Source organism: Cyanistes caeruleus, chromosome Z, assembly GCF_971803275.1.
Source record: "Cyanistes caeruleus chromosome Z, bCyaCae1.hap1.1, whole genome shotgun sequence".
Taxonomy (NCBI): Eukaryota; Metazoa; Chordata; class Aves; order Passeriformes; family Paridae; genus Cyanistes; species Cyanistes caeruleus.
In genome coordinates, this window is record NC_141732.1 from 7,726,499 (window position 1) to 7,743,656 (window position 17,158).

At 50.2% G+C, this 17,158-nt stretch overlaps 1 protein-coding gene across 14 annotated transcripts in view; it reads right to left on the reverse strand.

Annotated features, from left to right (window-relative positions):
• LOC111924468 (uncharacterized) overlaps nucleotides 1–17,158 on the reverse strand; it is a 74,727-nt gene that overhangs the window by 18,344 nt on the left and 39,225 nt on the right. For all 14 annotated transcript variants that reach the window (XM_086867746.1, XM_086867739.1, XM_086867742.1 and 11 more), the window contains 5 exons: nucleotides 14,046–14,177; nucleotides 10,726–10,857; nucleotides 7,406–7,537; nucleotides 4,086–4,217; nucleotides 766–897 (listed from right to left, as the gene is read on the reverse strand). In XM_086867746.1, the coding sequence (XP_086723872.1) occupies nucleotides 766–897; nucleotides 4,086–4,217; nucleotides 7,406–7,537; nucleotides 10,726–10,857; nucleotides 14,046–14,177 (660 nt within the window). The remainder of the gene's footprint in view (nucleotides 1–765; nucleotides 898–4,085; nucleotides 4,218–7,405; nucleotides 7,538–10,725; nucleotides 10,858–14,045; nucleotides 14,178–17,158) is intronic.

Below are 17,158 nucleotides of genomic sequence, written 5' to 3' on the forward strand. Positions count from 1 at the left end.
TTGAGTGGCTCCCCTGGGTGCTTTGGGCCCAGGCAGCCGCCCGGGCACCACGTTACACATTTGACTTCAAAGACAGCATCCAGAATTTGGAGACGCCTTTCCTGTTCTTAGCAACGCAAGACAGCACAAAAAGACTTGCAGAGTCACCCCAGAGCTGAGGCTTCAAAGCAGCTTTCAAAGCTGCAGTCATCACCACAAAATGGATCCACACAAGCTTGCTGCTTCTGCTTTTAGCCTCAGAGGAAGGCTTCAGAACCACGCAGTTTGTTTCCTTGGCCACATCAAACAAGAATCGCCTCCCCCAGGTTCATGGACCAGACAATCAGCGCCCAGCAGCAGCTTAAAAGAGGCCAAAAACAGATGGGCCAAGCGACTGTGTAAAAATGAAGAATTACTCCACACAACTGCAGAACACTTCCACTGGCCGTACACAGGGTTCCAAAAAGGGAAAGCAAACCAACCAGACCTGCTGAGGCCCAGAACTCCCACCTGTGCCCTTGGCCATGGCATTGGAGGAGCCAAGAGACAGAGCTGCACTGAGCCAAGCAGCCACATGCTCGCCCGCACATGAGCACCAGCGCTTTGGTGCCTCAGCACGACAGCTCAAAGCCCAATTCCCAGCTGTCTTGTGCTGGAGGGAATGGCTAGGTGCTGCCAGGACTCCAGCCCTCAGCACCCTCAGCCTCCAACAGCAAGCGCTGGCTGGCCAGAAACTTGCAGCTCTGCCCCGCACTAAAGACAGCTCCACCCAGAACTGGCACTTACTGTCTGGGATGGCTCCACCTCTTCGGTGAGCACAGCTCCACTCTTCTGCTCCTCTTGCTCAGTTTCCCCCTCTTTGGCTCCCTCTCCAGGTGCAGAGGGAGCCAGGGCTGAAACTGCTCTTGCTTCTGGGCTCTGTGCAAAGAGACAAGCACAAGGGACAGGCCGTTACTTATCACTTCCAACTTTCTTGCTTTTCACATCTACAGCCAACCTGCTCTACTCAGGAGAAATCATCAGCTTGCACAGCAAAGGGATTCTAAGTCACTCCCGTTAAATGAAAAAAAGGGCTAATTCAAGCCTACTGCATATGGCTCTGAATTCCATATTCCTCCTTGGCTACTAGCAGCAAGCAACATTCCCTGGGCAAAACAAGGCTTGTAGTTCTCTAAAGCCCTGACACAGAAAAGGAGGAAATAGCGCACAATGCCTTTGCAGTTCCTACTGGACATCTGCAAAGCTAAAAGTGTATGGGAATCTCATCCAGTGCTGGAAAAGTGCAGCAAAGCCTGTGCAGAAGTAACTTTCTTTGCTGGAGCAAGGGAATAAGGAACCGGCCTTCTCCCCCTAGCAAAACAAGCAACCAACAGATGAAAGAAAGTGTCACCTGCTCCAGTGTCTAATGTACTTGGAAGCAGGGAGGGGATCTTTGCCAGGGAAACGGCCCTTGTGGTGAGCACTGCCACGTAGGGATTGCTGGAAGTCTGCCTGATGCTCCCTCATCAGCCTGCCTGTCTGACACCAGCCTAAAGCTCCCTCCGCACCTCCTCACTGAACTTGTCCTTCTAGTGGTTGACATTTGCTAATTTTTCGTTTTCTGATTAATGTACTAAAGAGTGACGTTGCTTTTAGCACACGCTACAATCACCAGGAAACTTACTCCTTTCTTTTTTCTGGTTTTTTTTTTTTTTCGGGTGGGGGCGGGAGTTATGCATTAGGAGTAGGTTAAAACAGGTTGAAAACTTAGCCAGAAAAAAATAAACCTTATTATCAGGATTGCAAGTATAAGAAACCAGAATAAAACTCCTGGATACTTTTCCGGCCCCCTACCCAACTTTTTCTTCTCCTAACTGACTACGCAGACACAAAACTTGGGATGGTAAAGCAGAACTAACTATACACTAGACTTATATGAGTTTTTGTAGGGTGAGGAGGGGCGGTTTTGGTTATGGTAGGGAGACATGTTTAGAGAAAAGCAGGTTCTTGGTGTTTTTTCATTATCAGGAATTGCAGGAGCCCTGGAAAAATTTTGCTATCCTCATATCCCTCGCATTTTCACAGCTTTCTTACAAGGGTGTTTATGGGCTATGAACTCATGGGGAATTATTTTATGGATGAGTTGTTTAAAAGCAAAGGTTTTTCTTAGTTGGTTTTTGCAATCATCTCTGGAAACAGAGCCTTTTTTTCTTCTCTCCCTGGGTGCAAAGGATGTGCATCCCTCTCATCTCTTTCTCTCTGTAAAGTTTTGATGGGGTTACAGCTTCTTTAACATTTGCTTGGCTTTATTAAGGGATATTTTGGTTCAGATTTACAGTCTCAGTACTTCATCCCCCCCCCCTACTCTCATGAATTAAAGGAGATATTTTAGTATATTATTGTTTATTTCTATGGTACTACTGAAAGAATATTTTAGTCCTATTTGCCATTTTCTCATCCCTCTTTGATTTCAGCTTTGACTCATTCTTTCATTGACTTCAAGGTTTTTAGGTTGCTTTTTCCCATGTTGTCACTGTCCTTTTCTCTCCCTGCAGAGAAGAACAAGGTCTGGAGGTCTCATCTGCCTATCTGACAGGGTTCCATTTTTTATCTAGTAGCCGCAGCAGGCATGGTGCTGGATGTCAGGCCACTCGGGGCACCTCTCTGCCCTGGCAGGGGAAGTAGGCTCGGCCTGGAGCTGTCAAGCGCCACGCAGGACTCAGCGTCGGCAAGATGTCAGCAGCCGTGGCCAGGCCCAGCCTGGGGCCGGGCTCCTGCCGCCTCCATTCCTCGCCCAGGAGCCGCTGGCATCCGGCCCGGCCTCCCCCAGGCCGCCCAGGCCGTGGGCGAGCAGGGCCGGCCTCACCACACCTCTGCTACCTCCTGGGTCCGGAAGCAAAAGGGTCAGTTCCCAGGCTCGTGCATTGTACACTGGTGCATTCCCAGGGGCAGATTGAATTTTTCAGTGCTGTTGTAAAATGTTGTCACTTCCCACAACTTGATCACTATTGGCTTCTTTTAGGCACAGAGAAAGTGCCCAGCACCTTCTCACAAAGAAATCACTTTTCCCCTGTGTTCCTTACGTCTTTCCCCAAATAACCATTAAAATCACACTACCATAGTCATCCACAGCCTTCCCCAATGCCCTTGTCCTTCTCTGGACACGCTCCAGCCCCTCAATGACTTTCTGATCTCAGGGGCCCAGGACTGGACACAGCACTCCAGCTGCGGCCGCGGCGCTGCCCAGCACAGGGGGACGCTCACTGCCCTGCTCCTGCCGCCCCACTATTGCTCACACATGGCCAGCATGCCCCAGGCCTTCTTGGCCACCTGGGCCCAAGCTGGCTCACGTTCAGCTGCTGTTGAGTGGCTCCCCTGGGTGCTTTGGGCCCAGGCAGCCGCCCGGGCACCACGTTACACATTTGACTTCAAAGACAGCATCCAGAATTTGGAGACGCCTTTCCTGTTCTTAGCAACGCAAGACAGCACAAAAAGACTTGCAGAGTCACCCCAGAGCTGAGGCTTCAAAGCAGCTTTCAAAGCTGCAGTCATCACCACAAAATGGATCCACACAAGCTTGCTGCTTCTGCTTTTAGCCTCAGAGGAAGGCTTCAGAACCACGCAGTTTGTTTCCTTGGCCACATCAAACAAGAATCGCCTCCCCCAGGTTCATGGACCAGACAATCAGCGCCCAGCAGCAGCTTAAAAGAGGCCAAAAACAGATGGGCCAAGCGACTGTGTAAAAATGAAGAATTACTCCACACAACTGCAGAACACTTCCACTGGCCGTACACAGGGTTCCAAAACGGGAAAGCAAACCAACCAGACCTGCTGAGGCCCAGAACTCCCACCTGTGCCCTTGGCCATGGCATTGGAGGAGCCAAGAGACACAGCTGCACTGAGCCAAGCAGCCACATGCTCGCCCGCACATGAGCACCAGCGCTTTGGTGCCTCAGCACGACAGCTCAAAGCCCAATTCCCAGCTGTCTTGTGCTGGAGGGAATGGCTAGGTGCTGCCAGGACTCCAGCCCTCAGCACCCTCAGCCTCCAACAGCAAGCGCAGGCTGGCCAGAAACTTGCAGCTCTGCCCCGCACTAAAGACAGCTCCACCCAGAACTGGCACTTACTGTCTGGGATGGCTCCACCTCTTCGGTGAGCACAGCTCCACTCTTCTGCTCCTCTTGCTCAGTTTCCCCCTCTTTGGCTCCCTCTCCAGGTGCAGAGGGAGCCAGGGCTGAAACTGCTCTTGCTTCTGGGCTCTGTGCAAAGAGACAAGCACAAGGGACAGGCCGTTACTTATCACTTCCAACTTTCCTGCTTTTCACATCTACAGCCAACCTGCTCTACTCAGGAGAAATCATCAGCTTGCACAGCAAAGGGATTCTAAGTCACTCCCGTTAAATGAAAAAAAGGGCTAATTCAAGCCTACTGCATATGGCTCTGAATTCCATATTCCTCCTTGGCTACTAGCAGCAAGCAACATTCCCTGGGCAAAACAAGGCTTGTAGTTCTCTAAAGCCCTGACACAGAAAAGGAGGAAATAGCGCACAATGCCTTTGCAGTTCCTACTGGACATCTGCAAAGCTAAAAGTGTATGGGAATCTCATCCAGTGCTGGAAAAGTGCAGCAAAGCCTGTGCAGAAGTAACTTTCTTTGCTGGAGCAAGGGAATAAGGAACCGGCCTTCTCCCCCTAGCAAAACAAGCAACCAACAGATGAAAGAAAGTGTCACCTGCTCCAGTGTCTAATGTACTTGGAAGCAGGGAGGGGATCTTTGCCAGGGAAACGGCCCTTGTGGTGAGCACTGCCACGTAGGGATTGCTGGAAGTCTGCCTGATGCTCCCTCATCAGCCTGCCTGTCTGACACCAGCCTAAAGCTCCCTCCGCACCTCCTCACTGAACTTGTCCTTCTAGTGGTTGACATTTGCTAATTTTTCGTTTTCTGATTAATGTACTAAAGAGTGACGTTGCTTTTAGCACACGCTACAATCACCAGGAAACTTACTCCTTTCTTTTTTCTGGTTTTTTTTTTTTTTTGGGTGGGGGCGGGAGTTATGCATTAGGAGTAGGTTAAAACAGGTTGAAAACTTAGCCAGAAAAAAATAAACCTTATTATCAGGATTGCAAGTATAAGAAACCAGAATAAAACTCCTGGATACTTTTCCGGCCCCCTACCCAACTTTTTCTTCTCCTAACTGACTACGCAGACACAAAACTTGGGATGGTAAAGCAGAACTAACTATACACTAGACTTATATGAGTTTTTGTAGGGTGAGGAGGGGCGGTTTTGGTTATGGTAGGGAGACATGTTTAGAGAAAAGCAGGTTCTTGGTGTTTTTTCATTATCAGGAATTGCAGGAGCCCTGGAAAAATTTTGCTATCCTCATATCCCTCGCATTTTCACAGCTTTCTTACAAGGGTGTTTATGGGCTATGAACTCATGGGGAATTATTTTATGGATGAGTTGTTTAAAAGCAAAGGTTTTTCTTAGTTGGTTTTTGCAATCATCTCTGGAAACAGAGCCTTTTTTTCTTCTCTCCCTGGGTGCAAAGGATGTGCATCCCTCTCATCTCTTTCTCTCTGTAAAGTTTTGATGGGGTTACAGCTTCTTTAACATTTGCTTGGCTTAATTAAGGGATATTTTGGTTCAGATTTACAGTCTCAGTACTTCATCCCCCCCCCCTACTCTCATGAATTAAAGGAGATATTTTAGTATATTATTGTTTATTTCTATGGTACTACTGAAAGAATATTTTAGTCCTATTTGCCATTTTCTCATCCCTCTTTGATTTCAGCTTTGACTCATTCTTTCATTGACTTCAAGGTTTTTAGGTTGCTTTTTCCCATGTTGTCACTGTCCTTTTCTCTCCCTGCAGAGAAGAACAAGGTCTGGAGGTCTCATCTGCCTATCTGACAGGGTTCCATTTTTTATCTAGTAGCCGCAGCAGGCATGGTGCTGGATGTCAGGCCACTCGGGGCACCTCTCTGCCCTGGCAGGGGAAGTAGGCTCGGCCTGGAGCTGTCAAGCGCCACGCAGGACTCAGCGTCGGCAAGATGTCAGCAGCCGTGGCCAGGCCCAGCCTGGGGCCGGGCTCCTGCCGCCTCCATTCCTCGCCCAGGAGCCGCTGGCATCCGGCCCGGCCTCCCCCAGGCCGCCCAGGCCGTGGGCGAGCAGGGCCGGCCTCACCACACCTCTGCTACCTCCTGGGTCCGGAAGCAAAAGGGTCAGTTCCCAGGCTCGTGCATTGTACACTGGTGCATTCCCAGGGGCAGATTGAATTTTTCAGTGCTGTTGTAAAATGTTGTCACTTCCCACAACTTGATCACTATTGGCTTCTTTTAGGCACAGAGAAAGTGCCCAGGACCTTCTCACAAAGAAATCACTTTTCCCCTGTGTTCCTTACGTCTTTCCCCAAATAACCATTAAAATCACACTACCATAGTCATCCACAGCCTTCCCCAATGCCCTTGTCCTTCTCTGGACACGCTCCAGCCCCTCAATGACTTTCTGATCTCAGGGGCCCAGGACTGGACACAGCACTCCAGCTGCGGCCGCGGCGCTGCCCAGCACAGGGGGACGCTCACTGCCCTGCTCCTGCCGCCCCACTATTGCTCACACATGGCCAGCATGCCCCAGGCCTTCTTGGCCACCTGGGCCCAAGCTGGCTCACGTTCAGCTGCTGTTGAGTGGCTCCCCTGGGTGCTTTGGGCCCAGGCAGCCGCCCGGGCACCACGTTACACATTTGACTTCAAAGACAGCATCCAGAATTTGGAGACGCCTTTCCTGTTCTTAGCAACGCAAGACAGCACAAAAAGACTTGCAGAGTCACCCCAGAGCTGAGGCTTCAAAGCAGCTTTCAAAGCTGCAGTCATCACCACAAAATGGATCCACACAAGCTTGCTGCTTCTGCTTTTAGCCTCAGAGGAAGGCTTCAGAACCACGCAGTTTGTTTCCTTGGCCACATCAAACAAGAATCGCCTCCCCCAGGTTCATGGACCAGACAATCAGCGCCCAGCAGCAGCTTAAAAGAGGCCAAAAACAGATGGGCCAAGCGACTGTGTAAAAATGAAGAATTACTCCACACAACTGCAGAACACTTCCACTGGCCGTACACAGGGTTCCAAAACGGGAAAGCAAACCAACCAGACCTGCTGAGGCCCAGAACTCCCACCTGTGCCCTTGGCCATGGCATTGGAGGAGCCAAGAGACACAGCTGCACTGAGCCAAGCAGCCACATGCTCGCCCGCACATGAGCACCAGCGCTTTGGTGCCTCAGCACGACAGCTCAAAGCCCAATTCCCAGCTGTCTTGTGCTGGAGGGAATGGCTAGGTGCTGCCAGGACTCCAGCCCTCAGCACCCTCAGCCTCCAACAGCAAGCGCAGGCTGGCCAGAAACTTGCAGCTCTGCCCCGCACTAAAGACAGCTCCACCCAGAACTGGCACTTACTGTCTGGGATGGCTCCACCTCTTCGGTGAGCACAGCTCCACTCTTCTGCTCCTCTTGCTCAGTTTCCCCCTCTTTGGCTCCCTCTCCAGGTGCAGAGGGAGCCAGGGCTGAAACTGCTCTTGCTTCTGGGCTCTGTGCAAAGAGACAAGCACAAGGGACAGGCCGTTACTTATCACTTCCAACTTTCCTGCTTTTCACATCTACAGCCAACCTGCTCTACTCAGGAGAAATCATCAGCTTGCACAGCAAAGGGATTCTAAGTCACTCCCGTTAAATGAAAAAAAGGGCTAATTCAAGCCTACTGCATATGGCTCTGAATTCCATATTCCTCCTTGGCTACTAGCAGCAAGCAACATTCCCTGGGCAAAACAAGGCTTGTAGTTCTCTAAAGCCCTGACACAGAAAAGGAGGAAATAGCGCACAATGCCTTTGCAGTTCCTACTGGACATCTGCAAAGCTAAAAGTGTATGGGAATCTCATCCAGTGCTGGAAAAGTGCAGCAAAGCCTGTGCAGAAGTAACTTTCTTTGCTGGAGCAAGGGAATAAGGAACCGGCCTTCTCCCCCTAGCAAAACAAGCAACCAACAGATGAAAGAAAGTGTCACCTGCTCCAGTGTCTAATGTACTTGGAAGCAGGGAGGGGATCTTTGCCAGGGAAACGGCCCTTGTGGTGAGCACTGCCACGTAGGGATTGCTGGAAGTCTGCCTGATGCTCCCTCATCAGCCTGCCTGTCTGACACCAGCCTAAAGCTCCCTCCGCACCTCCTCACTGAACTTGTCCTTCTAGTGGTTGACATTTGCTAATTTTTCGTTTTCTGATTAATGTACTAAAGAGTGACGTTGCTTTTAGCACACGCTACAATCACCAGGAAACTTACTCCTTTCTTTTTTCTGTTTTTTTTTTTTTTTCGGGTGGGGGCGGGAGTTATGCATTAGGAGTAGGTTAAAACAGGTTGAAAACTTAGCCAGAAAAAAATAAACCTTATTATCAGGATTGCAAGTATAAGAAACCAGAATAAAACTCCTGGATACTTTTCCGGCCCCCTACCCAACTTTTTCTTCTCCTAACTGACTACGCAGACACAAAACTTGGGATGGTAAAGCAGAACTAACTATACACTAGACTTATATGAGTTTTTGTAGGGTGAGGAGGGGCGGTTTTGGTTATGGTAGGGAGACATGTTTAGAGAAAAGCAGGTTCTTGGTGTTTTTTCATTATCAGGAATTGCAGGAGCCCTGGAAAAATTTTGCTATCCTCATATCCCTCGCATTTTCACAGCTTTCTTACAAGGGTGTTTATGGGCTATGAACTCATGGGGAATTATTTTATGGATGAGTTGTTTAAAAGCAAAGGTTTTTCTTAGTTGGTTTTTGCAATCATCTCTGGAAACAGAGCCTTTTTTTCTTCTCTCCCTGGGTGCAAAGGATGTGCATCCCTCTCATCTCTTTCTCTCTGTAAAGTTTTGATGGGGTTACAGCTTCTTTAACATTTGCTTGGCTTTATTAAGGGATATTTTGGTTCAGATTTACAGTCTCAGTACTTCATCCCCCCCCCCTACTCTCATGAATTAAAGGAGATATTTTAGTATATTATTGTTTATTTCTATGGTACTACTGAAAGAATATTTTAGTCCTATTTGCCATTTTCTCATCCCTCTTTGATTTCAGCTTTGACTCATTCTTTCATTGACTTCAAGGTTTTTAGGTTGCTTTTTCCCATGTTGTCACTGTCCTTTTCTCTCCCTGCAGAGAAGAACAAGGTCTGGAGGTCTCATCTGCCTATCTGACAGGGTTCCATTTTTTATCTAGTAGCCGCAGCAGGCATGGTGCTGGATGTCAGGCCACTCGGGGCACCTCTCTGCCCTGGCAGGGGAAGTAGGCTCGGCCTGGAGCTGTCAAGCGCCACGCAGGACTCAGCGTCGGCAAGATGTCAGCAGCCGTGGCCAGGCCCAGCCTGGGGCCGGGCTCCTGCCGCCTCCATTCCTCGCCCAGGAGCCGCTGGCATCCGGCCCGGCCTCCCCCAGGCCGCCCAGGCCGTGGGCGAGCAGGGCCGGCCTCACCACACCTCTGCTACCTCCTGGGTCCGGAAGCAAAAGGGTCAGTTCCCAGGCTCGTGCATTGTACACTGGTGCATTCCCAGGGGCAGATTGAATTTTTCAGTGCTGTTGTAAAATGTTGTCACTTCCCACAACTTGATCACTATTGGCTTCTTTTAGGCACAGAGAAAGTGCCCAGGACCTTCTCACAAAGAAATCACTTTTCCCCTGTGTTCCTTACGTCTTTCCCCAAATAACCATTAAAATCACACTACCATAGTCATCCACAGCCTTCCCCAATGCCCTTGTCCTTCTCTGGACACGCTCCAGCCCCTCAATGACTTTCTGATCTCAGGGGCCCAGGACTGGACACAGCACTCCAGCTGCGGCCGCGGCGCTGCCCAGCACAGGGGGACGCTCACTGCCCTGCTCCTGCCGCCCCACTATTGCTCACACATGGCCAGCATGCCCCAGGCCTTCTTGGCCACCTGGGCCCAAGCTGGCTCACGTTCAGCTGCTGTTGAGTGGCTCCCCTGGGTGCTTTGGGCCCAGGCAGCCGCCCGGGCACCACGTTACACATTTGACTTCAAAGACAGCATCCAGAATTTGGAGACGCCTTTCCTGTTCTTAGCAACGCAAGACAGCACAAAAAGACTTGCAGAGTCACCCCAGAGCTGAGGCTTCAAAGCAGCTTTCAAAGCTGCAGTCATCACCACAAAATGGATCCACACAAGCTTGCTGCTTCTGCTTTTAGCCTCAGAGGAAGGCTTCAGAACCACGCAGTTTGTTTCCTTGGCCACATCAAACAAGAATCGCCTCCCCCAGGTTCATGGACCAGACAATCAGCGCCCAGCAGCAGCTTAAAAGAGGCCAAAAACAGATGGGCCAAGCGACTGTGTAAAAATGAAGAATTACTCCACACAACTGCAGAACACTTCCACTGGCCGTACACAGGGTTCCAAAACGGGAAAGCAAACCAACCAGACCTGCTGAGGCCCAGAACTCCCACCTGTGCCCTTGGCCATGGCATTGGAGGAGCCAAGAGACACAGCTGCACTGAGCCAAGCAGCCACATGCTCGCCCGCACATGAGCACCAGCGCTTTGGTGCCTCAGCACGACAGCTCAAAGCCCAATTCCCAGCTGTCTTGTGCTGGAGGGAATGGCTAGGTGCTGCCAGGACTCCAGCCCTCAGCACCCTCAGCCTCCAACAGCAAGCGCAGGCTGGCCAGAAACTTGCAGCTCTGCCCCGCACTAAAGACAGCTCCACCCAGAACTGGCACTTACTGTCTGGGATGGCTCCACCTCTTCGGTGAGCACAGCTCCACTCTTCTGCTCCTCTTGCTCAGTTTCCCCCTCTTTGGCTCCCTCTCCAGGTGCAGAGGGAGCCAGGGCTGAAACTGCTCTTGCTTCTGGGCTCTGTGCAAAGAGACAAGCACAAGGGACAGGCCGTTACTTATCACTTCCAACTTTCCTGCTTTTCACATCTACAGCCAACCTGCTCTACTCAGGAGAAATCATCAGCTTGCACAGCAAAGGGATTCTAAGTCACTCCCGTTAAATGAAAAAAAGGGCTAATTCAAGCCTACTGCATATGGCTCTGAATTCCATATTCCTCCTTGGCTACTAGCAGCAAGCAACATTCCCTGGGCAAAACAAGGCTTGTAGTTCTCTAAAGCCCTGACACAGAAAAGGAGGAAATAGCGCACAATGCCTTTGCAGTTCCTACTGGACATCTGCAAAGCTAAAAGTGTATGGGAATCTCATCCAGTGCTGGAAAAGTGCAGCAAAGCCTGTGCAGAAGTAACTTTCTTTGCTGGAGCAAGGGAATAAGGAACCGGCCTTCTCCCCCTAGCAAAACAAGCAACCAACAGATGAAAGAAAGTGTCACCTGCTCCAGTGTCTAATGTACTTGGAAGCAGGGAGGGGATCTTTGCCAGGGAAACGGCCCTTGTGGTGAGCACTGCCACGTAGGGATTGCTGGAAGTCTGCCTGATGCTCCCTCATCAGCCTGCCTGTCTGACACCAGCCTAAAGCTCCCTCCGCACCTCCTCACTGAACTTGTCCTTCTAGTGGTTGACATTTGCTAATTTTTCGTTTTCTGATTAATGTACTAAAGAGTGACGTTGCTTTTAGCACACGCTACAATCACCAGGAAACTTACTCCTTTCTTTTTTCTGGTTTTTTTTTTTTTTCGGGTGGGGGCGGGAGTTATGCATTAGGAGTAGGTTAAAACAGGTTGAAAACTTAGCCAGAAAAAAATAAACCTTATTATCAGGATTGCAAGTATAAGAAACCAGAATAAAACTCCTGGATACTTTTCCGGCCCCCTACCCAACTTTTTCTTCTCCTAACTGACTACGCAGACACAAAACTTGGGATGGTAAAGCAGAACTAACTATACACTAGACTTATATGAGTTTTTGTAGGGTGAGGAGGGGCGGTTTTGGTTATGGTAGGGAGACATGTTTAGAGAAAAGCAGGTTCTTGGTGTTTTTTCATTATCAGGAATTGCAGGAGCCCTGGAAAAATTTTGCTATCCTCATATCCCTCGCATTTTCACAGCTTTCTTACAAGGGTGTTTATGGGCTATGAACTCATGGGGAATTATTTTATGGATGAGTTGTTTAAAAGCAAAGGTTTTTCTTAGTTGGTTTTTGCAATCATCTCTGGAAACAGAGCCTTTTTTTCTTCTCTCCCTGGGTGCAAAGGATGTGCATCCCTCTCATCTCTTTCTCTCTGTAAAGTTTTGATGGGGTTACAGCTTCTTTAACATTTGCTTGGCTTTATTAAGGGATATTTTGGTTCAGATTTACAGTCTCAGTACTTCATCCCCCCCCCCTACTCTCATGAATTAAAGGAGATATTTTAGTATATTATTGTTTATTTCTATGGTACTACTGAAAGAATATTTTAGTCCTATTTGCCATTTTCTCATCCCTCTTTGATTTCAGCTTTGACTCATTCTTTCATTGACTTCAAGGTTTTTAGGTTGCTTTTTCCCATGTTGTCACTGTCCTTTTCTCTCCCTGCAGAGAAGAACAAGGTCTGGAGGTCTCATCTGCCTATCTGACAGGGTTCCATTTTTTATCTAGTAGCCGCAGCAGGCATGGTGCTGGATGTCAGGCCACTCGGGGCACCTCTCTGCCCTGGCAGGGGAAGTAGGCTCGGCCTGGAGCTGTCAAGCGCCACGCAGGACTCAGCGTCGGCAAGATGTCAGCAGCCGTGGCCAGGCCCAGCCTGGGGCCGGGCTCCTGCCGCCTCCATTCCTCGCCCAGGAGCCGCTGGCATCCGGCCCGGCCTCCCCCAGGCCGCCCAGGCCGTGGGCGAGCAGGGCCGGCCTCACCACACCTCTGCTACCTCCTGGGTCCGGAAGCAAAAGGGTCAGTTCCCAGGCTCGTGCATTGTACACTGGTGCATTCCCAGGGGCAGATTGAATTTTTCAGTGCTGTTGTAAAATGTTGTCACTTCCCACAACTTGATCACTATTGGCTTCTTTTAGGCACAGAGAAAGTGCCCAGGACCTTCTCACAAAGAAATCACTTTTCCCCTGTGTTCCTTACGTCTTTCCCCAAATAACCATTAAAATCACACTACCATAGTCATCCACAGCCTTCCCCAATGCCCTTGTCCTTCTCTGGACACGCTCCAGCCCCTCAATGACTTTCTGATCTCAGGGGCCCAGGACTGGACACAGCACTCCAGCTGCGGCCGCGGCGCTGCCCAGCACAGGGGGACGCTCACTGCCCTGCTCCTGCCGCCCCACTATTGCTCACACATGGCCAGCATGCCCCAGGCCTTCTTGGCCACCTGGGCCCAAGCTGGCTCACGTTCAGCTGCTGTTGAGTGGCTCCCCTGGGTGCTTTGGGCCCAGGCAGCCGCCCGGGCACCACGTTACACATTTGACTTCAAAGACAGCATCCAGAATTTGGAGACGCCTTTCCTGTTCTTAGCAACGCAAGACAGCACAAAAAGACTTGCAGAGTCACCCCAGAGCTGAGGCTTCAAAGCAGCTTTCAAAGCTGCAGTCATCACCACAAAATGGATCCACACAAGCTTGCTGCTTCTGCTTTTAGCCTCAGAGGAAGGCTTCAGAACCACGCAGTTTGTTTCCTTGGCCACATCAAACAAGAATCGCCTCCCCCAGGTTCATGGACCAGACAATCAGCGCCCAGCAGCAGCTTAAAAGAGGCCAAAAACAGATGGGCCAAGCGACTGTGTAAAAATGAAGAATTACTCCACACAACTGCAGAACACTTCCACTGGCCGTACACAGGGTTCCAAAACGGGAAAGCAAACCAACCAGACCTGCTGAGGCCCAGAACTCCCACCTGTGCCCTTGGCCATGGCATTGGAGGAGCCAAGAGACACAGCTGCACTGAGCCAAGCAGCCACATGCTCGCCCGCACATGAGCACCAGCGCTTTGGTGCCTCAGCACGACAGCTCAAAGCCCAATTCCCAGCTGTCTTGTGCTGGAGGGAATGGCTAGGTGCTGCCAGGACTCCAGCCCTCAGCACCCTCAGCCTCCAACAGCAAGCGCAGGCTGGCCAGAAACTTGCAGCTCTGCCCCGCACTAAAGACAGCTCCACCCAGAACTGGCACTTACTGTCTGGGATGGCTCCACCTCTTCGGTGAGCACAGCTCCACTCTTCTGCTCCTCTTGCTCAGTTTCCCCCTCTTTGGCTCCCTCTCCAGGTGCAGAGGGAGCCAGGGCTGAAACTGCTCTTGCTTCTGGGCTCTGTGCAAAGAGACAAGCACAAGGGACAGGCCGTTACTTATCACTTCCAACTTTCCTGCTTTTCACATCTACAGCCAACCTGCTCTACTCAGGAGAAATCATCAGCTTGCACAGCAAAGGGATTCTAAGTCACTCCCGTTAAATGAAAAAAAGGGCTAATTCAAGCCTACTGCATATGGCTCTGAATTCCATATTCCTCCTTGGCTACTAGCAGCAAGCAACATTCCCTGGGCAAAACAAGGCTTGTAGTTCTCTAAAGCCCTGACACAGAAAAGGAGGAAATAGCGCACAATGCCTTTGCAGTTCCTACTGGACATCTGCAAAGCTAAAAGTGTATGGGAATCTCATCCAGTGCTGGAAAAGTGCAGCAAAGCCTGTGCAGAAGTAACTTTCTTTGCTGGAGCAAGGGAATAAGGAACCGGCCTTCTCCCCCTAGCAAAACAAGCAACCAACAGATGAAAGAAAGTGTCACCTGCTCCAGTGTCTAATGTACTTGGAAGCAGGGAGGGGATCTTTGCCAGGGAAACGGCCCTTGTGGTGAGCACTGCCACGTAGGGATTGCTGGAAGTCTGCCTGATGCTCCCTCATCAGCCTGCCTGTCTGACACCAGCCTAAAGCTCCCTCCGCACCTCCTCACTGAACTTGTCCTTCTAGTGGTTGACATTTGCTAATTTTTCGTTTTCTGATTAATGTACTAAAGAGTGACGTTGCTTTTAGCACACGCTACAATCACCAGGAAACTTACTCCTTTCTTTTTTCTGGTTTTTTTTTTTTTTCGGGTGGGGGCGGGAGTTATGCATTAGGAGTAGGTTAAAACAGGTTGAAAACTTAGCCAGAAAAAAATAAACCTTATTATCAGGATTGCAAGTATAAGAAACCAGAATAAAACTCCTGGATACTTTTCCGGCCCCCTACCCAACTTTTTCTTCTCCTAACTGACTACGCAGACACAAAACTTGGGATGGTAAAGCAGAACTAACTATACACTAGACTTATATGAGTTTTTGTAGGGTGAGGAGGGGCGGTTTTGGTTATGGTAGGGAGACATGTTTAGAGAAAAGCAGGTTCTTGGTGTTTTTTCATTATCAGGAATTGCAGGAGCCCTGGAAAAATTTTGCTATCCTCATATCCCTCGCATTTTCACAGCTTTCTTACAAGGGTGTTTATGGGCTATGAACTCATGGGGAATTATTTTATGGATGAGTTGTTTAAAAGCAAAGGTTTTTCTTAGTTGGTTTTTGCAATCATCTCTGGAAACAGAGCCTTTTTTTCTTCTCTCCCTGGGTGCAAAGGATGTGCATCCCTCTCATCTCTTTCTCTCTGTAAAGTTTTGATGGGGTTACAGCTTCTTTAACATTTGCTTGGCTTTATTAAGGGATATTTTGGTTCAGATTTACAGTCTCAGTACTTCATCCCCCCCCCCTACTCTCATGAATTAAAGGAGATATTTTAGTATATTATTGTTTATTTCTATGGTACTACTGAAAGAATATTTTAGTCCTATTTGCCATTTTCTCATCCCTCTTTGATTTCAGCTTTGACTCATTCTTTCATTGACTTCAAGGTTTTTAGGTTGCTTTTTCCCATGTTGTCACTGTCCTTTTCTCTCCCTGCAGAGAAGAACAAGGTCTGGAGGTCTCATCTGCCTATCTGACAGGGTTCCATTTTTTATCTAGTGGCCGCAGCAGGCATGGTGCTGGATGTCAGGCCACTCGGGGCACCTCTCTGCCCTGGCAGGGGAAGTAGGCTCGGCCTGGAGCTGTCAAGCGCCACGCAGGACTCAGCGTCGGCAAGATGTCAGCAGCCGTGGCCAGGCCCAGCCTGGGGCCGGGCTCCTGCCGCCTCCATTCCTCGCCCAGGAGCCGCTGGCATCCGGCCCGGCCTCCCCCAGGCCGCCCAGGCCGTGGGCGAGCAGGGCCGGCCTCACCACACCTCTGCTACCTCCTGGGTCCGGAAGCAAAAGGGTCAGTTCCCAGGCTCGTGCATTGTACACTGGTGCATTCCCAGGGGCAGATTGAATTTTTCAGTGCTGTTGTAAAATGTTGTCACTTCCCACAACTTGATCACTATTGGCTTCTTTTAGGCACAGAGAAAGTGCCCAGCACCTTCTCACAAAGAAATCACTTTTCCCCTGTGTTCCTTACGTCTTTCCCCAAATAACCATTAAAATCACACTACCATAGTCATCCACAGCCTTCCCCAATGCCCTTGTCCTTCTCTGGACACGCTCCAGCCCCTCAATGACTTTCTGATCTCAGGGGCCCAGGACTGGACACAGCACTCCAGCTGCGGCCGCGGCGCTGCCCAGCACAGGGGGACGCTCACTGCCCTGCTCCTGCCGCCCCACTATTGCTCACACATGGCCAGCATGCCCCAGGCCTTCTTGGCCACCTGGGCCCAAGCTGGCTCACGTTCAGCTGCTGTTGAGTGGCTCCCCTGGGTGCTTTGGGCCCAGGCAGCCGCCCGGGCACCACGTTACACATTTGACTTCAAAGACAGCATCCAGAATTTGGAGACGCCTTTCCTGTTCTTAGCAACGCAAGACAGCACAAAAAGACTTGCAGAGTCACCCCAGAGCTGAGGCTTCAAAGCAGCTTTCAAAGCTGCAGTCATCACCACAAAATGGATCCACACAAGCTTGCTGCTTCTGCTTTTAGCCTCAGAGGAAGGCTTCAGAACCACGCAGTTTGTTTCCTTGGCCACATCAAACAAGAATCGCCTCCCCCAGGTTCATGGACCAGACAATCAGCGCCCAGCAGCAGCTTAAAAGAGGCCAAAAACAGATGGGCCAAGCGACTGTGTAAAAATGAAGAATTACTCCACACAACTGCAGAACACTTCCACTGGCCGTACACAGGGTTCCAAAACGGGAAAGCAAACCAACCAGACCTGCTGAGGCCCAGAACTCCCACCTGTGCCCTTGGCCATGGCATTGGAGGAGCCAAGAGACACAGCTGCACTGAGCCAAGCAGCCACATGCT